At 37.7% G+C, this 22500-nt stretch overlaps 1 protein-coding gene across 4 annotated transcripts in view; it reads left to right on the top strand.

Annotated features, from left to right (window-relative positions):
• Window positions 1-22500, top strand: part of LOC106880209 (myelin regulatory factor-like protein) — a 135504-nt gene that overhangs the window by 110516 nt on the left and 2488 nt on the right. For all 4 annotated transcript variants that reach the window (XM_089355753.1, XM_089355752.1, XM_089355755.1 and 1 more), the window contains 12 exons: window positions 471-672; window positions 1763-1963; window positions 4137-4361; window positions 6527-6708; window positions 7802-7996; window positions 9595-9666; window positions 11534-11748; window positions 15165-15317; window positions 17583-17659; window positions 20462-20576; window positions 20898-21057; window positions 21688-21781. In XM_089355753.1, coding sequence (XP_089211879.1) covers window positions 471-672; window positions 1763-1963; window positions 4137-4361; window positions 6527-6708; window positions 7802-7996; window positions 9595-9666; window positions 11534-11748; window positions 15165-15317; window positions 17583-17659; window positions 20462-20576; window positions 20898-21057; window positions 21688-21781 — 1891 coding nt within the window. The remainder of the gene's footprint in view (window positions 1-470; window positions 673-1762; window positions 1964-4136; window positions 4362-6526; window positions 6709-7801; window positions 7997-9594; window positions 9667-11533; window positions 11749-15164; window positions 15318-17582; window positions 17660-20461; window positions 20577-20897; window positions 21058-21687; window positions 21782-22500) is intronic.

The raw sequence follows: 22500 nt of genomic DNA, 5'->3' as shown, positions 1-22500 counted from the left end.
AGGATCCAGGTATGGCTCCTATGTTTTTGTTCATATGTTTTATCATGCTCATTATTATTATTATTATTATTATTATTATTATTATTATTATTATTATTAAAGCGGCGAGCTGGCCGAATCGTTAGCACTCCGGGTAAAATGCTTCGCGGCATTTCGTCTGTCCATACTTTCTGAGTTCAAATTCGCCCAGGTCGACTTTGCCTTTCATCCTTTCTGGGTCGACAAATTAAGTACCAGTTGAGCACTGAGGTCGATTTCATCGACTACCCCTCCATGAAATTATTGGCCTTGTGCGAAAATTTGAAAGCATTATTATTATTATTATTATTATTATTATTATCATCACTATTATTCCGACTACTCCTATTTACTATCATTATCATCATCATCATCATCATTGCCAACAACAAACTACAACAACATTATTCCACATTGCCATAATTATATATTTGTTTTTTCTATCCAACCAGGATCGATCTGCACCCAAACCAAATGTGCAAAGTGACGGTGGGCCGGCTGCACTTCAGTGAAACTACATCCAATAACATGCGTAAGAAAGGAAAACCGAATCCTGATCAACGCTATTTCATGTTGGTCGTGGGATTACATGCTCATTGCGGAGATAACAATTATGTAGTGGCAGCACATGTATCAGAAAAGATCATTGTGAGGGTAGGGGTTCATTTTCATTCAACTACAGTATAAGAATAACATGGTTAGAAGAGGTAACCAAAAAATTTTACTTAACAACTGAGTCAAAAGAGAATGGGTAGTACTCACGTGACTCTTCAGAATCCCCATAATTTGTGTGGTGCGGAGGAAAGGAGAAAGTTAGCCTCAGAATGGGGTCGGACACGAACGTTTGCAACTCAATGAAATCTGCTAACGGTAACTTAAAGCCAAATGGTAGTATTAAACCGTGCTACGGATTAATCTACTTCACCGAAATGGGAATAGTTACTCCCTAGGTGCTTCCACATACATACAGTTTCAGCCTACCAAATTGCATTCACACCAAATTTCATAGCCGACCAAGTTTCTTAATTTTCTTAGTAAAACTTCAGGAAGACACATGCATTTGTACCTCTAGCATATTTTTAAATGTTTATATAGTAACCACGAAACGTTGTGGTTTACAGGTAAACAAAGCTAATAAGCGCTTAGTATATACAATCGGTAAGAGAACAATAAACATATGTAAGAGTTTTCTTAAATTCACAATGTAGCACTTCACTATTATTGTTATCTAAGTTCCAGTGCTGGAATTTTGTTTCTTTTTTAGAAACTAGCTCTTTCATTTTTTTAAAGAATTGAAATTTTAAAACAAGAGAGACGAACATACTGCAAAAGTAAAATAGATATCAATCGGTTTCAACGATGAAAATTTAATTGTTCGATCAACTGAAAACCTGCTAACTGAATTATCATGTCACATTCCACAGATACGTGTATTCTTAGCGTAATTCTCTCAGACGGAAGCAGTGTGACAGATTTTAAAACTACTAGTACAATCCATCCGATGAGTTTCTATACAGCTTCCGTCTACCCAGTTTCACGCAGAAGGTTTGGATTAACGTAAAGCTGTGGCAAAAGATTGCCCAAGATATCATTTAGTGAAATCGAACTCCAGCCCTCACGATTGTAATGCGAACTTCAGCTTGGATGCCTCCATATTGTATATACACATATAAATACATGTTTTATATCTTTTTTCTTATATATTATATAGGCACATGTGACAAAAGTTTCTATATTCTTGCAGGCTTCGAACCCGGGTCAGTTTGATAGTGATGTTGATGTTGTTTGGCAGAAAGGACATGTACAAGACGCTGTGTTCCACTTGGGTAAAGTTGGGATAAACACAGACCATCCAGACGAGAGCCTAACAGTAAACGGTAATCTAAAACTCACCGGTCATATCCTTCATCCTTCCGATAAGAGAGCGAAAGAAGAAATAAAAGAGGTTTGTAGATAATGTAGGAATTGCTGTTACTGCTATTATTGTTGTTGTTGCTGTTGTTTATTTAATCCAAAGTGACAATATACAATCGGATGAAATTTTGGTCTCTACCACCAATGGCCGAGCTTTCACGTGCGTCTCGCCTCCATATTGGTTTTAATGTTCCCGTTGCTGCGGTTGCTTAGTCCCCAGATCCAGCTAGGTATGGGTCTGACTTACAGGAAATTTCACGTTCCACTATTAAACTGGAGACCCACAATAATATATTAAAGGAGTCCATGAAGACAATTTGCTTTAGATGTGTTTATTGCGAGAAACAGCAAAATTTCTTTCTCTTGCGTTTTACATGGTTAAATCTGCACAAGTTAATATGATAAAAGTAAAATAGGAACTGTGAAAGAAGTTTCTATAAAACTAGATTTTAAACATCGAATGGCTACGAGGGTCCACCATAATAAAATAGTAATCAAAGGGGCCCACAGATAAAAATGGTTGAGAACCAATGATTTAGACAATGTAAGATTTGAAGAAAAACCTTAGAGCATCAGTTGACTTCAAGAAAAACTTATGCTTAGAGCATGAGTTAACCTTGTATCGAGCCGTGAACATCACTTCTTTTTGCAGACATAACGTACCTTATACAAAGTGTCCTAAAGTGAAGAATTAGCTGGATGTGATGTGAAGCAGAATGAATTGCTATTTGAAGCAAACTCAGTAACAAAAGATCTCCTCGTATTGGCTTCTTTGCTTTGTTTTTTTTTTTTTGTTTTTTTTACTATAACTGATGTTGGAATTGTTTTTGTTGTTGTTATTAACTCGGTTCGTTCCAAATCGAACTGAGCTCTCCAAGTGGTTAATAAAAATCGACCTTTCAAACTAAACGTGGTCATAGCTTTACTTGTAACTGACACCTGCACGATTAGACTTATGCTTTCGTATCTACGAAATTCAAAGTAATTACCGCCTTAATCGTTAAATGCTCATCTACAAATTACGTGAGAGAGAAGAGAGAGAGAGAGAGAGAGAGAGAGAGAGAGAGAGAGAGAGAGAGAGAGAGAGAGAGAGAGGTGGGGGGAGACGGTAAGAGAGATTATACAGTAAGCTTCCTCAAGGGTCACTCACCATTAGAAAAAGATAAGTTCGCTTTGCTGAATATTACTGTAGAAGTAATAAGGAGATGGTCAGTGACACCTTACTTTGGATACCACAAAATGGTGAGGATCACACGGATCACCTTGCGAAAAACATACGGTGTTCAGTGAACAAGTGACCTGAAATATCACTGGAAGGAATTATCACCTGTCACAGAAACTAGAAACGGACAACAGAGAGTCAGGTTCATGCAAATCCGAACCAGCTCAACCCGATGATGATGTAAAATGCTGCAGTGATTCCGGGGGCTTTCAATTTATTTCAATACACTTATCAAAGTTCGACGATGATGTTGATGATGATGATGATGATGATGATGATGATGATGATGACGACGATGAAAAGGATGATGACGATGATGGTGAAGACGATGATGATGATGATGATGACGATGATGATGATGATGATGATGATGACGACGATGATGATGATGATGATGATGATGATGATGATGATACCTCTGCGTGTGCGTGTGTGTGTGTGTGTGTGTGTGTGTGTGTGTGTGTGTGTGTGTGTGTGCATATGTGTGAAGAGGAAGAACAGAGTCTTTGGCCATTGCAAGCCCCTTGTAACACAAGCAAAGTCTGCGTGGCTGATGTTCAGTTTGAGCGTTCTTACCCTTTGCCACTTCAGAGCATTTTCACATATTTGTCCTCAACGTCCATACTTGTTTTTCAGCGTAGTGATCCCTCGCTTCACACATCCTGAGTAACATAAAGCTTTCCTTTCATAAATAAACTCTGATGTTACTCTGACGGTTGGAAAAAATGCTGGAAATGTGTTTCATATACGATGCATGGACGTCAGCGAAATATGTCGTGTATATCACGTGATACACCGGACAGGCAAAGAGTTAATGTTGCTGTTGTTGTTGCTGTTGTTGTCACTGCTGTTACTACTATTGATTATTTTGATATTGTTGTTTTTCTCACCGTTGCTATTGATGTTGTTTTTGTTGTCGTTGTTGCTGCTGCTGCTTCTACTGTTCGATCTTCTTGTTCATAATGCTGTTGTCTCCCGATAGGTCAACTCCAAAGAACAGCTGACCAACATCCAGCAGATGCGAATTTATAAATATTCCTACAACAACGACTATGCCAAAGTGGCCGGCCTGGAGGAGACTACGCGCCAAGAGACTGGAGTGATTGCTCAGGAATTACGGGAAGTCCTACCTGACGCCGTCAGAGAAACAGGGGACTTGGTGCTGCCGAGTGGGCGAATCATTGAGAACTTTCTCACTGTTAATAAGGTAAGGAAACAAGTTTTCAAAATGCTGTTTCATTTTCTTCTTCATTTTCTTCTTCTTCTTCTTCTTCTTCTTCTTATTATTATTATTATTATTATTATTATTATCATTATCACTATTATTATTATTATTATTATTATCATTATTATTATTTTCCTACTACTACTACCACTGCTGCTGCTGCTGCTGCTACTACTACTACTACGTGTTCATTCATATTAAAGGTCCTTTATAAGATTATTAATCGACACCACAAAACGACATTCCTACCTGACTTTTAACCCTTCGCAAGTTTTTCTCTTTCTTTCCTTTTCAATCACTTGAAAAACTCTTTCTCATTCCTTTCCATGCTTTTTTTCCGATGCATTATAAATTCTTTCCATTCCTTCTTTTAATTTTTAAATTCGTAGAATATTCATTTAAAATGCACTCCTACTATGTTGTCTTTTTTTCTTTTTGCAATATATTACACTTAAACGGTAGCAGTCATGATTCTCCAGCCATTAATACCGATTCAACTCGAGAAATATTCAACCAATTACCCTATTATTCAATGCATAAGCTGTTCAGTTGACTGAACAACTGGAATACTCATTGTCGAAACTGACTGCGATCTATATATTTTATCAAACACAGAAAGAGAGAGAGAGGCATGACACTGGGGGTTGTTGTTGTTGGCACTCCGTCGCTTACGACGTCGAGGGTTCCAGTTGATCCGATCAACGGAACAGCCTGCTCGTGAAATTAACGTGCAAGTGGCTGAGCACTCCACAGACACGTGTACCCTTAACGTAGTTCTCGGGGATTTTCAGCGTGACACAGTGTGACAAGGCTGACCCTTTGAATTACAGGTACAACAGAAACAAGAAGAAAGAGTGAGAGAAAGTTGTGGCGGAAGAGTACAGCAGGGTTCGCCTCCATCCCCTGCCGGAGCCTTGTGGAGCTTTATGTGCTTTTGCTCAATAAACACTCACAACGCCCGGTCTGGGAATCGAAACCGCGATCCTATGACCGCGAGTCCGCTGCCCTAACCACTGGCCCATTGCGCTAGGGCTAGACAAAGCTCTATTATAACGAATTTCGCTTTGCAACCACGTGGTTTCGCTTTAAGTCCTACTATGCGGCATCTTATGTGTTTTCTACTGCAGCCGGGGTCGACCAATGCCTGGTAAGCAAACCTGATAGACGAAAAGTCCGTGGAAGCCTTGTACGTGCGTAGTGTAGGGCATATGTGTGTATGTGAGAGAGAGAGAGAGCAAGAGAGAGAGAGAGCAAGAGAGAGAGAGAGCAAGAGAGAGAGAGAGCAAGAGAGAGTTTGTGTGTTTGTGTGTGGCCTCTCTGCTAGTTTGCTAACAACCACATAAGTAAGCGGTTTGGCAAAAAGAAATCAGACTAAAAAAACATAGTATTTGGGTCGGTTTGTACGATTGAACCCTTCTAGGCAGTTCCTAGAGCGACTGCAGTCTAATAAATGAGACAAGTAAAAAAGTAAAAGAGAAATAAAGAGGTTACTTGCGCAGGCATGACCGAATTGTTAAGAATTTACATTTCACAAGCACGAAGTTTTTAAATCAATCCCATGGTTTGCTACTTTGAGCAAGTATCTTCTATCATAGCCTCGGGTCGACCAAAGTCCTCTGAGTGAAATCAAATTGACTAAGCACTACACCTATCATCGAAACATCAAGCCTTGCACCACAACGTGTCAAGCAGATTCTATTTGTTATGGTTTCCCTTTTTATGAAAGCCTATCAGTTCTCTTTTATTCCCAAAGATGTCAGTCCTACTTGAGAACTAATTGTTAACCCTCACAAATTTATATTTGACCGTAGATACATCTCCCTATTGTGTCTATTCGAGCAATAATATGAAATAATAAATGTATTATCAATGTTTTAAGGTGGCGAGCTGACAGAAACGTTAGCAGAAACGTTAGCACGTCGGGCGAAATGCTTAGCGGTATTTCGTTTATCTTTATGTTCTGAGTTCAAATTCCGCCGAGGTCGACTTTGCCTTTCGTCCTTTCCGAGTCGATAAATTAAGTACCAGTTGCGTACTGGGGTCGACCTAATCGACTGGCTCCCTCCCCAATATTCGGGCCTTGTGCCTAGAGTAAAAATAGAATAAATGTATTATCAATATTTTATTTCGTGGCATTTTGTTTTAAGGATCGTATTTTTTTGGAGAATGTTGGTGCCGTTAAGGAACTCTGCAAACTTACAGACAATCTGGAGACCAGAATCAACGAGTTGGAAAGAATGAATAACCGTTTGTCCAAATTAAAACGTTTCGACAGCCTAAAGTCAAATATCAGTTCGAAATCGACATGTAGTTTAAGCACTGTGTCCAGGTAAGATCTTAACTTCTACCAGTCATTAGTTACTATTCCATGAGTAGGAATGATATATATAACTAGCAATCCAACGATCTTTATTGAACACTAATATTCTTATTGCTTTGGCAAAAGGGAAACGATTTTAAATAGTAATTGTAGTTTGTTAATAGTGTGTTCTATACGTATGTTATTATTTTACATTTTGTAAGGCGGTGAGCTGGCAGAAACGTTAGCACGCCGAACGAAATGCTTGGCGGTATTTCGTCTGCCGTTACGTTCTGAGTTCAAATTCTGCCGAGGTCGACTTCACTTTTCATCTTTTCGGTGTCGATAAATTAGGTACCAGTTACGCACTGGGGTCGATGTAATCGACTTAATCCCTTTGTCTGTCCTTGTTTGTTCCCTCTTTGTTTAGCCCCTTGTGGGCAATAAAGAAATAAGAAACGTTAGCACGTCGGGCGAAATGCTTAGCGGTATTTCGTCTCTATTTACGTTCTGAGTTCAAATTCCGCCGCGGTCGGCTTTGCTTTTCGTCCTTCCTGGGTCGAAAAATTAAGTACCAGTTGCGTACTGGGGTCGATCTAATCGTCTGGCACCCTCCCCAAAAATTTCGGGCCTTGTGCCAAGCGTAGAAAAGAATATTCTTATAATTGCATGCACGTATACTTGTATGTTAGTGTTAGTTAAATACTCACAAATAAGCTCTTCACAACATGATATTGCAGGGAGAATTTTTATCACAACGACCACACAACACCATAACAACCACACAACATTGTACTAACCGCACAACACTACAACAACCATACCAACTGCACAATACCACAACTACAACCACACAACACTACAACAACCACACAACAGAACAACAACCACAACACATCAACTTCACAACATTATAACCACCACGCAACACCACAGCAACTACTCAATACCATACCAACCACACAACAGCACCGAAAAGCACCAACACCACAATAAACATGCAAGAAGGTCCAGCAGCCACCAATGCTACAACATCCACCTACATACCAAACCACCAACACATCCGTAAGCGCAATAATAGTCACCATTAATCTCGTGTATTTTTCTCAATTTCCTCTTCCAGTGCCCCTGTAAAAAGCAAACAGCCTTATCCACACCACCACCATCACCATCATCATCACCACAGGAGTTCTGGAGCCAGCACACCATTCAGTGGTTCACCTCATGGCAGTACGGCACCATTCTTTGGAATCAAATGCTGCACCTACAGAACATTCCAGATATGTGTACTCCTGCTGATCCTTTTTATAGCATTTTGGTAAATATTGCTTTATAATTTTAGCTAGCTCCTATGCTGAATACGACCCATAGGGAAGACACTTTGTGGTCGCTAGATTTGCTAGAAATAGCAGTTAAATATCTATAAAATTACACTCTACATTTTTAAGATAGAACACTTTGAATAATTTGCGTAAGGAAAAGTTGGAATGGCCATAACAGGAACGCCTTTAATCTTAGAGATGTTTTATCTGGGCGGATCTGGGACAAAACAACAAGCAACAAACTACGTTGCCAATGTTCTAACAGAGAACCTCTTCGTGACTGCTCGATTTGTTAAAAATGACAGCTGAATATCTCTCAAAATTACATCTGACCATTTTAAATAAAAAAATTCATGTGGCACTTTGATTATTTGTGTGAATCTTTAGTATTACATAGTACGGCTTGTACAAACAATAGAAAGTGCAATACAAGTTTGGAGTAGAGTATATATATATATATATATATATATGTGTGTGTGTGTGTGTGTGTGTGTGTGTGTGTGTGTGTGTGTGTGTATGTTTACATATATAAATATGTATATGTATATATATATATATATATATATATATATATATATATATATATATATATATATATAAATGTGTGCGTATATATATATATACATATATATATACATACAATGCATACACACATGCATGCACGCATGCACACACCATATATGTGTTTGTGTGTATATATGTATGTATGTTTGCATGTATGTATGTATGTGTATATATATATGTATATATATATGTATATATGTATATATATATATATATATATATATATATATATATATATATATATATATATATATATATATATTTACAAACGTGTGTTGAAATGTATACATGCGCACGTGTCCATACTAATATATAAGATATTGCTTTATGATCGTCTTATTCTAACGTCAATTTTTAACGCCCTGCTATTATCATCATCATCATCATCATCATCATCATCATCATCATCATCATCATCATCATCATCATCATCATTATTATTATTATTAACAATAAGAAGAGTGCGACTGTTATCGAATGAAGAATATTTCGACACTTCGTGTATCTTCCACAAGTTCAAAATAATCATCTCATTCTACTTAATTTTAAATATTACCAAAATGAAGTAGAATGAGATGATTATTTTGAACTTGTGGATGACACAGGAAGTGTCGAAATATTCTTCATTCGATAACAGTCGCACTTTTCTTATTGTTTCTTTACCTTCGGGAGGAGTAACATCAATCCTTAAATATTATTATTATTGTTCAGTAGTTTTATTTTTATAACGTGCTTTCACTTCACTACTGAGCGCAGCTTTGTGCGCCTTGGGTATGTGCTGTGGTTTGCTGTGGTGCTCTTATATTTACTGTATTGAAAGTGTTTTGCGTAGAGTGTGTGCAGTACCCAGTAGTGCAATTTTCTGTATGTTATATATATTTGTAAGTCCTGGTGTTTTTGTTATGTATTTGTCTGATTTTTTTATTATTATTATTATTATTATTATTATTATTATTATTATTATTATTATTATTATTATTATTATTATTATTATTATTATTATCTTAAATTATTTTCTCGTTTACATCAGTATTGTGACCATCTCCATCAAGTACATCGTTCAGAACCAGAAAGTTCACAGTACGCACTTACAAAGCCCTCTGTGAGTAACCGTTATTCTTTATTTAAAATGTCTGGCCTCCAAGACTGCCAGATTTAGTTTCACTTGGCTCAATTTTTTGTTTCTGTTACTCTGCACTATTTATGAATTTATAAACAGTTATTATTCATAGAAATCGGCTGGGGTTTCACTACCATTTACTTATTCTTAAAATATCAACTCCGCCGCGTTATCTACACTCAAATTAAGTATCTATTATTATTATTATTATTATTATTATTATTACAGTTAAACCTTGGGAGAGGCATTATGCCGGTAATAAACACACGCACTGGTTCAGTCTTTTATTAATTTATATAGTTTTTTGTTAAATTATTTCATTGCACTTTTGCAATCTTTTCAGTAACTTGCAATGAAATAATTTAACAAAAAACTATATAAATTAATAAAGGACTGAACCAGTGCGTGTGTTTATTACCGGCATAATGCCTCTCCCAAGGTTTAATTGTATTTCTTTCAACACACGTATCCACATCAAGAATCTTGCACACGAAATACACATACGAAATATTATTACTATTATTATTATTATTACTATTATTATTATTATTATTATTAAGGCTGTGAGCTGGCAGATCGTTAGCACGCCGGACGAAATGTTTAGCGACATTTCACCCGTCTTTAAGTTCTGAGTTTAAATTCCGTCGGGGTCGACTTTGCCTTTCACCCTTTCTTTTTGGAGCCGATAAAATAAGTACCAGTGAAACCCTGGATTCCATATGATCGACTTTCCCTTTCTCCACAAACTGCAGGCCTTGTGCCTGCAGTAGAAAGGATTATTATTATTGAGTAAGAGAGCAGTGCGTGCCATCAAAGTGACACTGGAGTACAAATATACCAAACCCAATATACCCATCATGACTGCCTCTCAGATAAGGGTACACCAGGCACATGCATCACAACCATATGTGCGCAACATAGTGATCTCCTATCAAGGTAAACAGCGCATGACCTTGCAGGTAGGGCCCAGTTAGAATTTTCTTCAGGTCGAGTAGCCTATCTCATACAAAAGATCCCTGAATAAGAGTGGTTTAAGGATGTTGAACGAAACACCTGTGTTTCCAGAGGTGAATTATTCAAACCCCCTCAACACATGGCTATGATGCTCCTCCGCTACTTCTGCTCGTGATCAGAAATGCACATATCGTCAGCCACTAAGGAATATGCTCAACTGGTTAAAGTCAAAAAACTGATAAGCGTATCTGTGGTATTAAGCAGAATATTTAATGTAACCCTTTTTCTTATATCAAGACAAAACATGTACGCTTCCGGTCAGTTAAGATCAGGACCCATGAAAGCCTATTCCTGGTACTGTATTGTTATTATCATCATCATTATTATTATTATTATTATTATTATTATTATTATTATTATTATTATTGTTCAGTAGTTTTATTTTTATAACGTGCTTTCACTTCACTACCGAGCGCAGCTCTGTGCGCCTTGGGTATGTGCTGTGGTTTGCTGTGGTGCTCTTATGTTTACTGTATTGAAAGTGTTTTGCGTAGAATGTGTGCAGTACCCAGTAGTGCAATTTTCTGTATGTTATATATATTTGTAAGTCCTGGTATTTTTGTTATGTATTTGTCTGAATATTTTTTTATTATACCTAAGGCACCTACTATGATAGGAATTGTTTCTGTTTTTAGATTCCACATTCGAGTTATCTCTATTTCCAGGTCTTTGTATTTTGAAAGTTTTTCCATTTCTTTTAGAGAAACGTTGTCATCTGCTGGTATTGATACATCAATTAGAAAGCATTTTTTTTCCATTATTATTATTATTATTATTATTATTATTATTATTATTATTATTATTATTATTATTAATTTGTTGTTATTCCTTTCAGTGAATGGAAAATGAGCAGTGACACCCAAAATAAATCTCCAAATACAACGGTTAGTAAAAGCCGATCATCGCTAACGACACCGATACATAGAGTGACCAAACAAACAAGGACCTCCACGACGCCTAAATTACTGGACACAACAAAGTCATCATCGTCAACAACATCATCATCGTCATTATCATCATCATCATCGTCATCATCAAGGGAAAGACATAGTGAGTAAATATATTTTGCTTTTGCTTCAGTCTTCTTAATAAAGAACATCAAAGAACGCGCATTTGCAACAGTGTTCGTATTTGTGCCGATACAGATATCAAGCATATCCTAAGGATATTCTCGTGTAGTTTTATATATGATTGACTAAGATATGGCAGTTCACAGAAAAGTACGGGATTAGGACTTATTCTCATCTAGAACTAATAAAAGTTGAATAACAGAGTAATAGCAGAGGCAGATGTGTATGATGAATAATTCTTTCGTTGTCGAACAGATTTATAAAATATAGAAACAGGCTGAGGATGAGATATGAAAAAAAAAAAGGAATGAAATGAAATGGGTGGGGTAATGTACTCAAGCAGTTTTCGTGGATTCTAACAGAAAGTTCAGAGATATCGTGGGATTAAAAGTCATATAGTTACTCAAACGGAGCCAATAAGAGGAGGAGGAAATTATTAAAGCGCATGCGTGGCTGTTTTGTAAGAAGGTTGCTTTCTAATTGTATGGTTCTTGAGCAAGTATCTTCTACTATAGCCTCGGGATGACGAAAGCCTGGTGAGTGCATTTGGTAGATGGAAACTGAAAGAAACCCATCGTTTGTGTGTGTGTGTGTGTGTGTGTGTGTGTGTATGTCCCCTACAACCGCTTGACAACCGGTGTCGGTGTGCTTACGTCCCCGTAACTTAGCGGTTCGGCAAAAGAGACCGATAGAATAAGTACCAGACTTTACAAAATATAATAAGTATTGGGGCCGATAAGTTCGACTAAAATTCTTCAAAGCGGTGCCCTAGCATGGCCGCTGTTTAATGATTGAAACAAGCAAAAGATAAAATATAAATTAGAATTCTTGCTTAGACCGGTAGATAAAGAAATTAAAATAAAACTAAAATACAGAGAAGCAGAATGAGAGGAAATATAACGATTTAATGAAACTGAGTATGAGTGTGTAGTTCAGAAGGATGTAAGATCGATCTTTAAGACAGTCGATATAGTTTATTGAGTCGACTATAAAAGACAAACAATCCAAACCTGGTAGGTAATGAGTAAGTTAGTAAAGAGATTAGTGAGCAAAGAAGAGTTTTGCCGGTTAAGTTTGCTTGTTGGCTTATACGAATTTCTCAGACATTTCTCCCAAAGTATCGTTTCATCATGTACAACACTACAGACATACCATCTACAACAGTGCAGAGTTGACAATATATGTGTGCGTGAAGGCAACGAGCTGGTAGAAACGCTAGCGCGCCGGGCGAAATGCATAGCGGTATTTCGTCTGTCTTTACGTTCTGAGTTCAAATTCCACCAAAATCGGCTTTGCCTTTCGTCCTTTCGGGGTCGATAAATTAAGTACCAGTTGCGTACTGGGGTCGATCTAATGGACTGTGGCTCCTTCCCCAAAATGTCGGACCTTGTGCCTCGAATAGAAAATAATATATGTGTGCGAGAAGGTAGCGAGCTGGTAGAATCGTTAGCACGCCGGACAATATGTTCAGCAGCATTTTGACCGTCTTTGCGTTCTGAGTTCAAATTCTGCCGAGGTCGACTTTGCCTTTCATCTTTTGGAGGTCGATAATATAAGTACCAGCTGAACACTGTGATCGATATAATCGTCCGTTCTCTCTCATCAAATTTTGGGTCTTGTGCCTATGTAAGAAATCAATTTCATTTAATTTAATGATGCATTTTTAATTAGACGAGCTTGATTCATTTTATCAAGTGACTCAATTCCAGGCACAGTTTCAGAGGCATATCCACATATTTTCAGTAGACAGTGTTGCATTTGTTTTTTGTTATAAATATTACTGAAGCCTCCTGTTCACAACGATAGGTGGCTCGCAACATCAAAATGCTCTCCACACATTTTTATCTCGTTGTGGTTACTTCAAAATTCCATTTTTTTTTCTCGAGAAACCCTGCCGTAGATATAGTATGGGGTTAAATTAAGGGAGATAATTCTAACATATCCTATAACGCAGAGTATTTTCCCTTGATTTCTGGCTTTGCATTTCAAGATTTTGTCCCTTACGTTAACATTGACACAACTCTAACTACGTGTGTCAGTAATCACTAACAGTAAAACGGAAATATACGATCAGTACATTAACCCAACGCTCGCTTTAAGTCCGATGGGCTATTAAGACATTATCTTTTCTTGACAATATGTTTGGTAGTATAGAAGAGCTCTTTCATATCAATACGTTTAATAGCTTGTAGTTTAAAAAATCAGTGTAGCTAAAGTGTCGGCAGGGGATACAGAAGCAAATGAATAACCGCCATCGTCATCGTTGTTATTTGATAGACCAAATTTACGATGAATGGTGTTTCCACTTTTACTTTCCGCCGTAATATACCTCGAACTACTTTTACCAATGTATCCTTCATTTCCCCCCCCCCTTTTTTTTAAGACGGTATAGTATGATTTGAGGTAAAAATTTGGCTTCTGCTTGTAGCAGGTAGAACTAACACACAAATACTTGTGAGCTGTCACGAAAAGAAAAATGAAATTTCATAGAGTGGAAATTGATTCCCTCCAATCAAACTTCATTCCCCTCAATACATTTACCTAGTTTTGCCCTGTCGTGGGTCCTTAATTCGTGATAGAGTTGTAGGGACAACGCCATAACATAGGTGTGCAGGGCATTTAGATCTGGCTAAGCCAATTCTATTTAAGGTTTGCTTCAGCTTACTGCTTATTATTATTATTATTATTAGAGGGAGAAATGGGGAGAAAGAGAAAGGCACATCGACTCCAATACCAGAATGGTGCCTTAGTTATCAACTGTTACATTATTTAGCAAAATGTAAAGTTGACCTCGACGAGTACTGAACTCGGAAGATCGCGAGTTGCAATGAATACTACGGTGTATTCTGTGTTGGCACTCCGTCGCTTACGACGTCGAGGGTTCCAGTTGATCCGATCAACGGAACAGCCTGCTCGTGAAATTAACGTGCAAGTGGCTGAGCACTCCACAGACACGTGTACCCTTAACGTAGTTCTCGGGGATATTCAGCGTGACACAGTGTGACAAGGCTGGCCCTTTGAAATACAGGTACAACAGAAACAGGAAGTAAGAGTGAGAGGAAGTTGTGGTGGAAGAGTACAGCAGGGTTCGCCACCATCCCCTGCCGGAGCCTCGTGGAGATTTAGGTGTTTTCGCTCAATAAACACTCACAACGCCCGGTCTTGGAATCAAAACCGCGATCTTATGACCGCGTGTCCGCTGCCCTAACCACTGGGCCATTGCGCCTCCACACCGTGTATTCTACCCAGCGCTTTAGCGACTCAACCAATTCGTTGCCATCTCAGTACATTTCATCTTCTCAGAATGACAACGTGTAATGTACTGAGAACCAAATCAAGTACCAGAGTGAGTTTTACGTTGCTAATGAATATTCATTTTACTTTATTTTCACTCAGCATCCAAGAAGCCGACAAACAAACCTACTCACAGATATATTGTGCCAGCTTACCCTCCCTGTATGTCTTCAAACTGTGAAGCGTTCTGTTGCCCACCACCACTGGAGACTGAAGCACGGCAAGAAGACATTAGGCAACAATACAACCCAAGCTGTAAGTAACTTCAAGCATTCGAGGGTAATTTGGTGATTTGAAACTAATTATATAATGTGATATTTGTAAGGCATTAGACGGGTGACCTTTGAGCGATATCTGACGACTTATTCATGATACATGACAAAGGGACTGACTTTACAATGACTTCTAATGACATTCTGTGTGATATTTGAATGACCTTTTATGACACATTATGTCATTGTTAATAACGTCTGATGATAAAATGTATGACATTTGAGTGGCATTTAATGACATGCGGTATGACCTTTTGAGTAATGTCACGTGACACATGATCCACAGAACGCGACCGTTCATTAACATTTGATGCCACTTACCTCTATTTTGGTATCATCAATTTTGCTTGTTTACCTTCTGAACAGTAGGTAAACGTTTGGCTAATTAAAGCAAGATCCAGTATCCGTGGAAACAGACGATAATCTACGTCATCAAGAATTAAGCCAATAGGAGAGCTTGTGGAAAGGTTCATAGAGTTCAGTTGTTGTAAAGAGTGAATATCCTATCACAGTGGCCACCGCCTTTTCATTATAAATCACCACTTTTACTGAAGTGAATTTTTCCACAAGCTCCAGGCTTCCACAGGTTCCAGACTTCTCAATAAACCGACTTCATTAACTAACCACAAACTCGTTTTAGCCATTTTCATCTCTCATTCGAAAGATACATGAAACTGAATAATTATACGTAGTTAAGCAATTATACATTATATCCTACAGTTTTTTAACATTTTGAACACATCTCACAACCCTTAGTACTACATTTCAGGACTCCAGGTCGAGAACCGTGCCCTAATATTTCAAATCATTCTCCTTCGTCTGGGTGAAAAATATATGGGAGTTGTTATTGTATACACTTGCCTTCAACCAATACATCACATTTTCTTTCTATCTCAGACGAAAGACAATGCCATAAATTGTTAGGTTCTTGTTAGTTTCTTTAGTCTTCGTGGCAATTCAGTATGAAGAACTCTCCTAATACGTTTGTTATTCAGATAATTAGAAACCAGGTTAAACCATACCAATAACTAATCTTACCGAGTAATCTGGATAAACTGAAAGTATGATTCTTAGAGTGATTTTAAATTGTAGCATGGAATTTCATATTTAAAGGTACATCCCATAATCTTCAATGATTAGTGGAGAAAAGATGCAAAAGCAGACATCAGGAAATAATCTTTGTGAAACTGTTGCGAAAGTTTAAGTTAAATGGTGAGAGAATCATATTTAGAAGCAACAAATTCAGGTATAGAGTGGAATATTAAGACAATGAAGAGATTACCTGACATAAGATTTTAAAATTACGGCTTCTTAGATATTAAGAACTTGACTGGAAACTTACACTTATTAGCATAAGTTACTCTTTTACTATTTTACTTGTTTCAGTCTTTTGACTGTGGCCATGCTGGAGCACCGCCTTTAGTCGAGCAAATCGACCCCAGGACCTATTCTTTAGAAGCCTAGTACTTATTCTATCGATTTCTTTTGCCGAACCGCTAAGTTACGGGGACATAAACACACCAGCATCGGTTGTCAAGCGATGTTGGGGGGACACACATACAAACATATACACACACACATATATATATATATACACATATACGACGGGCTTCTTTCAGTTTCCGTCTACCAAATCCACTCACAAGGCTTTGGTCGGCCCGAAGCTATAGTAGAAGACACTTGCCCAAGGTGCCACGCAGTGGGACTGAACCCGGGACCATGTGGTTGGTAAGCTAGCTACTTACCACACAGCCCTACATATATTAATGGAACTCAAACCATACACACACAGAGGCAAATACACACATCACATACATATGCATATATACACAAACATGTGTATGCACATATATACATGCATATACTGTATTTTATACTATAAAATATGATTTCCTATATTTCTTACATATTCTAATGTGTGTGTGTGTGTGTGTGTGTGTGTGTGTGTGTGTGTGTGTGTGTGTGTGTGTGTGTCTGTGTCTGTGTCTGTGTGTGTCTCTGTGTGTCTGTGTCAGTCTGGCTATCTGGCTGGCTGGTTGGCTGGCTGGTTGGCTGGCTGGTTGTCTGTGTCTGTGTCTGGGTCTGGCTGTCTGTCTGTCTGTCTGTCTGTCTGTCTGTCTGGCTGGCTGGCTGGCTGGCTGGCTGGCTGGCTGGCTGGCTCGCTGTCTGTCTGCCTGGCTGGTTGTCTGTGTTGTTTTTAACATATCTTTACATGTGTTTTTATATTCCTCTAACTTCTCTTTGATAGACAATTTCACTGGGATGCAATCACAAATCAATCGGCCATTAGCTGACCAACCGATTCACGTTGTTATCCATCAACCGGTAATACATGAATTCATTATTCAAATACTTCTATTTTCTCACCGACAAAAACAGGGGCCAAAACTAGGGAGTACAGTAGTCTTGTACTTGAATGTGAAAAAAAATAGAGAAGAGGATAAAATGAATTATTGAATCGTAGAAACAGATAGTGGGTTTTTTTTGTTGTTGTTTTTTTTGGGGGGGTGTCTTTTTTTTTTTTTGTAGTCGCATTGTTTTCGAATAAGTGCGATTATTTTACTTCGAAACTAGTAAGAATCAGAGCTAAGATGTTCTACATTAGAAATGAAGACCACAGGATCACAATGTATAAAAACAAAGAAACATACTACAAACCACTGACGTTGAAGTTGAACTGTAAATTTATACTTTACTTGGAAAATTAGATAAACTAATATTAAACTGAAAGTGTATTTTCTAAAAGCTAAAAGATATGTTGAAAGCAACAACTTTAAAAAAATACTTGTATAAAACTGGAAAATACTTATGAAAAATTTTTTTTGAATTTAAAATATAATACAAAAACAGGATCAAATTACCGTCTCGAAGCAGTCAAAATATGAGGGACGAATCCCGTAAAATAAGGATATCTGGAGATCGTAGGTACAATTCTTTTTTTTTTTTTAATGAAAAGAAATAGCTCATCATAGACAACTATGCGTAGATATTTTTAGGAGTTATTTCCCATTAATATGAATCGCCAAATCAACTTAGAAGTCTTTGATTGTTTTAATCGATAGAAGTAACAACAAAATTTTTATATTATACCTTACCTTCTTTGAAAAAAAATTGAGGCCATATTTTGACAATGTAGTCCTAGATGTATTAGTGCTGAATAAACAGATGGGATTGTCACGGCTGTGATCTGAGGCAAAACAACACTGTGTTGATTTGGTGTTGTTTAACCCCAAATCAGTTCTGATCCAGCCGACTTATGAACAAAGCGTTCCAACCATGACCATCCCATCATAAATTCATATATTTAGACAAACTTTCCAGCACTATGCTATCTAATATGTCCTTCCTTTTTAAGAGGGCATAATGTAATTCGAAGAGAATTTGGTAGCATTTTATAGCATGTTGGGGTTAGCGACCAAGAAGTGGCTCCCTCCTTAGCACATATTTATAATAATTTAACTACGTTCTTTATTAGAAATTTACAAGTCGTTATTTGAGCTTCTTAAACAAGACACATAAGTCTACAGCAGTGTGCAGTTTGTTATTACTAATGTGGCGTGGTATTAGATATAGTATAGTGATATTGTCTTATAGAGTATAATTTGTCCAGCTAACATATTTTTCCAGAGTGACTGTCTAAGTCCAGATGAACTCCAATTATAAGCCATAATCCAGTGAATGAAGGGCAACGATATCCAACACATCCCTACTTTGTTAAGACAATAAAGTATGATATAAGTGAGACTTGCCTGATATTTCTAGAAGATTGAACAACCACATAAAAGCTTATATGTTGCGAACCGAGATAAATTACCCCATGTGGGGTAAAAATGAAAAAAAAAAAACGAAATCATATTTTGGGGTAATTGGTTAAAAATGTTCCTCGCCCCCTAGGTTAAAGATTTTTACTGTTATATAACGAACTAAAGAGTGTATAAAATATGCATACAGTCTAACAATTCATTAAGTGAATGTTAAGCTGAATGTGAGATTAATGTCAGAAGCTTATAGTATAACAGTAAGCATAATGAATTACTCACATGGAAGATATGGGTTCAATTGCTACTGGACTTACTATTTGTTCACTTTCATATCGGTATATGTATTTCCATAGCAACATCTAATGTAAGTATATCAATTCTATATAGTACAGAATGCTAGTAAGGCGGAATAGTAGATATAGTATATAGTAGTATATTGTGATATAACGTTTTTCACATTACATATGTCATACATGGACAAGTGGATGCCGAAAAACCAGTAATGAGCTGCTCGTTATTTTGTAGAATTAAGCAGATATATGAGGAATTATCTCCCTTGGATAGATTGGTTAGCAAATAACACTTGAGGTTATAGTACGCTTCCACCAAACCACAGCGAAGTGAACTGAAGCATGAAGTTAGTGTTTTCTTCAGTGACATAAGAAAACACTCCTTGGAAAACCTCTACATGATTAGTGAATCTACTAAAAATAGCAACCACATCTCCTTCAAATCTTACTCCTACATTTTGAAACAGGAAAGGGTACATATAATATAGATCTTAGAATCTCCTTTAAAATGTAATGGCAACGGCTGGAATACCTTTGACCATCGGCCTGCGCTACCAAATTTGACTTGGATCTAAAGAAGAACAACATTTCATATGGTCTCATAAACCACGATTGATTTATACACTCAATTTATTCAATATGATATCGTTTAACATAACTTTCACTCGCAAACGAGAGAGACTTTATAGATGTACCATGTGAATTATTTTGGGTGTTTATGTACTTAAGAACAGAAATAGGAAACCCTCTTGGTGCCCACTTCTTTGCTCCAACGGAACAAGGGACGATATGACAGCTGGAGGAAGAAAGGACTACACCCATACTAGGCTGGTACTCGTTTTCAATTGAGTAGCTTAGAACAATGTGAATTGACTCGCCTTTCTCAACGACACAACGCACCGCCCGTCCCAGGAATTGAACTCATGATCTTATAATCGTGAGTCCAATACCGTAATCTCTAGACCACACGTCTTTATTTTGTATATCCTATCCAGTATTTAGTGTTAAAATAATAGCTCAAATGGTTGTTGATAATTTCCTGAATTATCTGTTATCTCTAATATATTCCGTTGTAGACTGCTCCGATTATGAAGGTCAACATCTATGACCCCAGGGACGATGACAACAAAATCAACTCCTATTTCCTACGACGAGGGAAAAGGTTGGCCAGACACAGGAGAGACACAGACAGTAAGTACCTTGACACTATTTCGCCACTTATTTATCTACTGGATTCTCTCTACCTTACCACCATTTACACACTCTACCACAATTTTCATTCTTTTATCTTATAAGCCAAAGACCTCATAAACATCCCGATCTTCAGGATGTTTATGGGGTTTTTGGTACCAAACGCCCCCTAGTTTATATCGTTCCTTCTATAGATAACAAATCAATTTTGTAATCAATTAATTATTAACCGTCTTATTAATTCCCATCTTCTCATTACAGCATTGCAAAGTTTTAGTGTTCAAAACTATTTTCGTATAAATATTCTCTTAACAATTTCAGATTTCGTAGAGGCCAGAGCTCAAATTGTATTAAAACAACTCAACTTTAGCATTAGCCAGGCATTCTGTGCAAAAAATAAACCATGCAGTGGAGGTCAGTACCATTATTTGGTGCCACTGAGTCCCTTCTTCGGTTTCAAACCAATAGATATTCAAATCAGGTAAATATTTTTCAAAAGCTCTTTTTCTCTTTCTCTAAATTTAAGTTTCTTTCCGTTCATCTCTCTCTCTCTCTTTGTTTTTCTCACTTTCTCTCTATCTCTTCTACTCTATTCAGTTTAAAATCTCTTTATATATTTCTATCTTTCCTCTCCTCGCCTTCTCTATAATTATCCATCGATCTGTATAGAAGGAGTTCCAGACTAACGTGTTGTTTGCACCTTTTGTCAACAGCGAGAACTTTTCTCCATGGCGAAATGTAATGAATAGCCTTTTTACGGGTTCGAACCCTTATGTTGCGAATATGTCTCAAACATATCTGAACTGGTAACAAGTTTATACCAGCTCCTGAATTAAAGTGTAAATGATGACAATTATGATGATGACGACGGTGACGATGTAGACTGTGACAACCCGTCCAACCCATGCCAACATGGAAAAAAAATACATGAAAGGAGGGAGAGGAGGAAGGGGACGAAGGGGAGATACGGAAGGAAGGGGACGAAGGGGAGATACGGAAGGAAGGGAAAGAAGGGGAAGGAGAAGAGGATGCGGATGACGATGATGATGACGACGACGACGAAGACTAGGAGAGAACGATGTATCAAAAGCTTTTTTCCTTCATTTTGCAGGGTTGACTCTTCGTTCACAGTGGCCTTGTGTCATAACATGACTAAGCAAACATGCCAAGGAGTACCTTCAGAACCAGCGATCAGACAACCTGAGGTAAGTAACAACATATTGTAACCCTTACATTATTTCACTTAGCAGACCTGTGATCAAAGCCATTCCAGGTATGATGTTTAAGATGCAATTTCCGCTTAAAAATGGATGTTCTGTGAGAACAAACATTATTGCGGTAATCATCATGAGAGTAACTCTCACATTGGCTCTCAGGGCCAAACGCCCTCTTGTTTGTGTCGTTAACGGGGAGATAAATCCTCGCCACCTCCAACACCGAGACAAGATTACGTGGTTTCGGCCTTTTATGACCTTGTCAATGATAGATACCTGGCATCTAACAGAATATCCACTTTAAGTGGGGATGAATAATACCTTTTGGTATTACTACTGCTTCTGTCGTTAATGAAAATTTTTTTAAGGTTCAATGTTTCCAAGACTATCTTATCCTAGTTGCACGTGTGACCTTTCCTTTTTGTCAAGACAATTAAGTTGTGATTTGAAGGAGATTTGGCTGGTATTACTAACCGGTCTAGAGGCTCCGTACAAGAATCCTTTCCATAATGATGATGATGATCATGATAATGATATTGATAAGAGTAGTGGCGGTGGTGGTGATGATGACGATGATGATGATGATGACGATGACGATGACGATGATGATGATGATGATGATGATGATGATGATGACGATGATGGCGGCGGCGGTGGCAGTGGGTGGCGACGACGACGATAATGATACCGGATGGTAAACGAGGAGGAGG

This window comes from Octopus bimaculoides, chromosome 7 (assembly GCF_046866305.1).
Source record: "Octopus bimaculoides isolate indiv1 chromosome 7, ASM4686630v1, whole genome shotgun sequence".
Classification (NCBI taxonomy): domain Eukaryota; kingdom Metazoa; phylum Mollusca; class Cephalopoda; order Octopoda; family Octopodidae; genus Octopus; species Octopus bimaculoides.
Note: the sequence above shows the minus strand (reverse complement) of the source record. Positions and strands in the feature narration are given on the sequence as shown.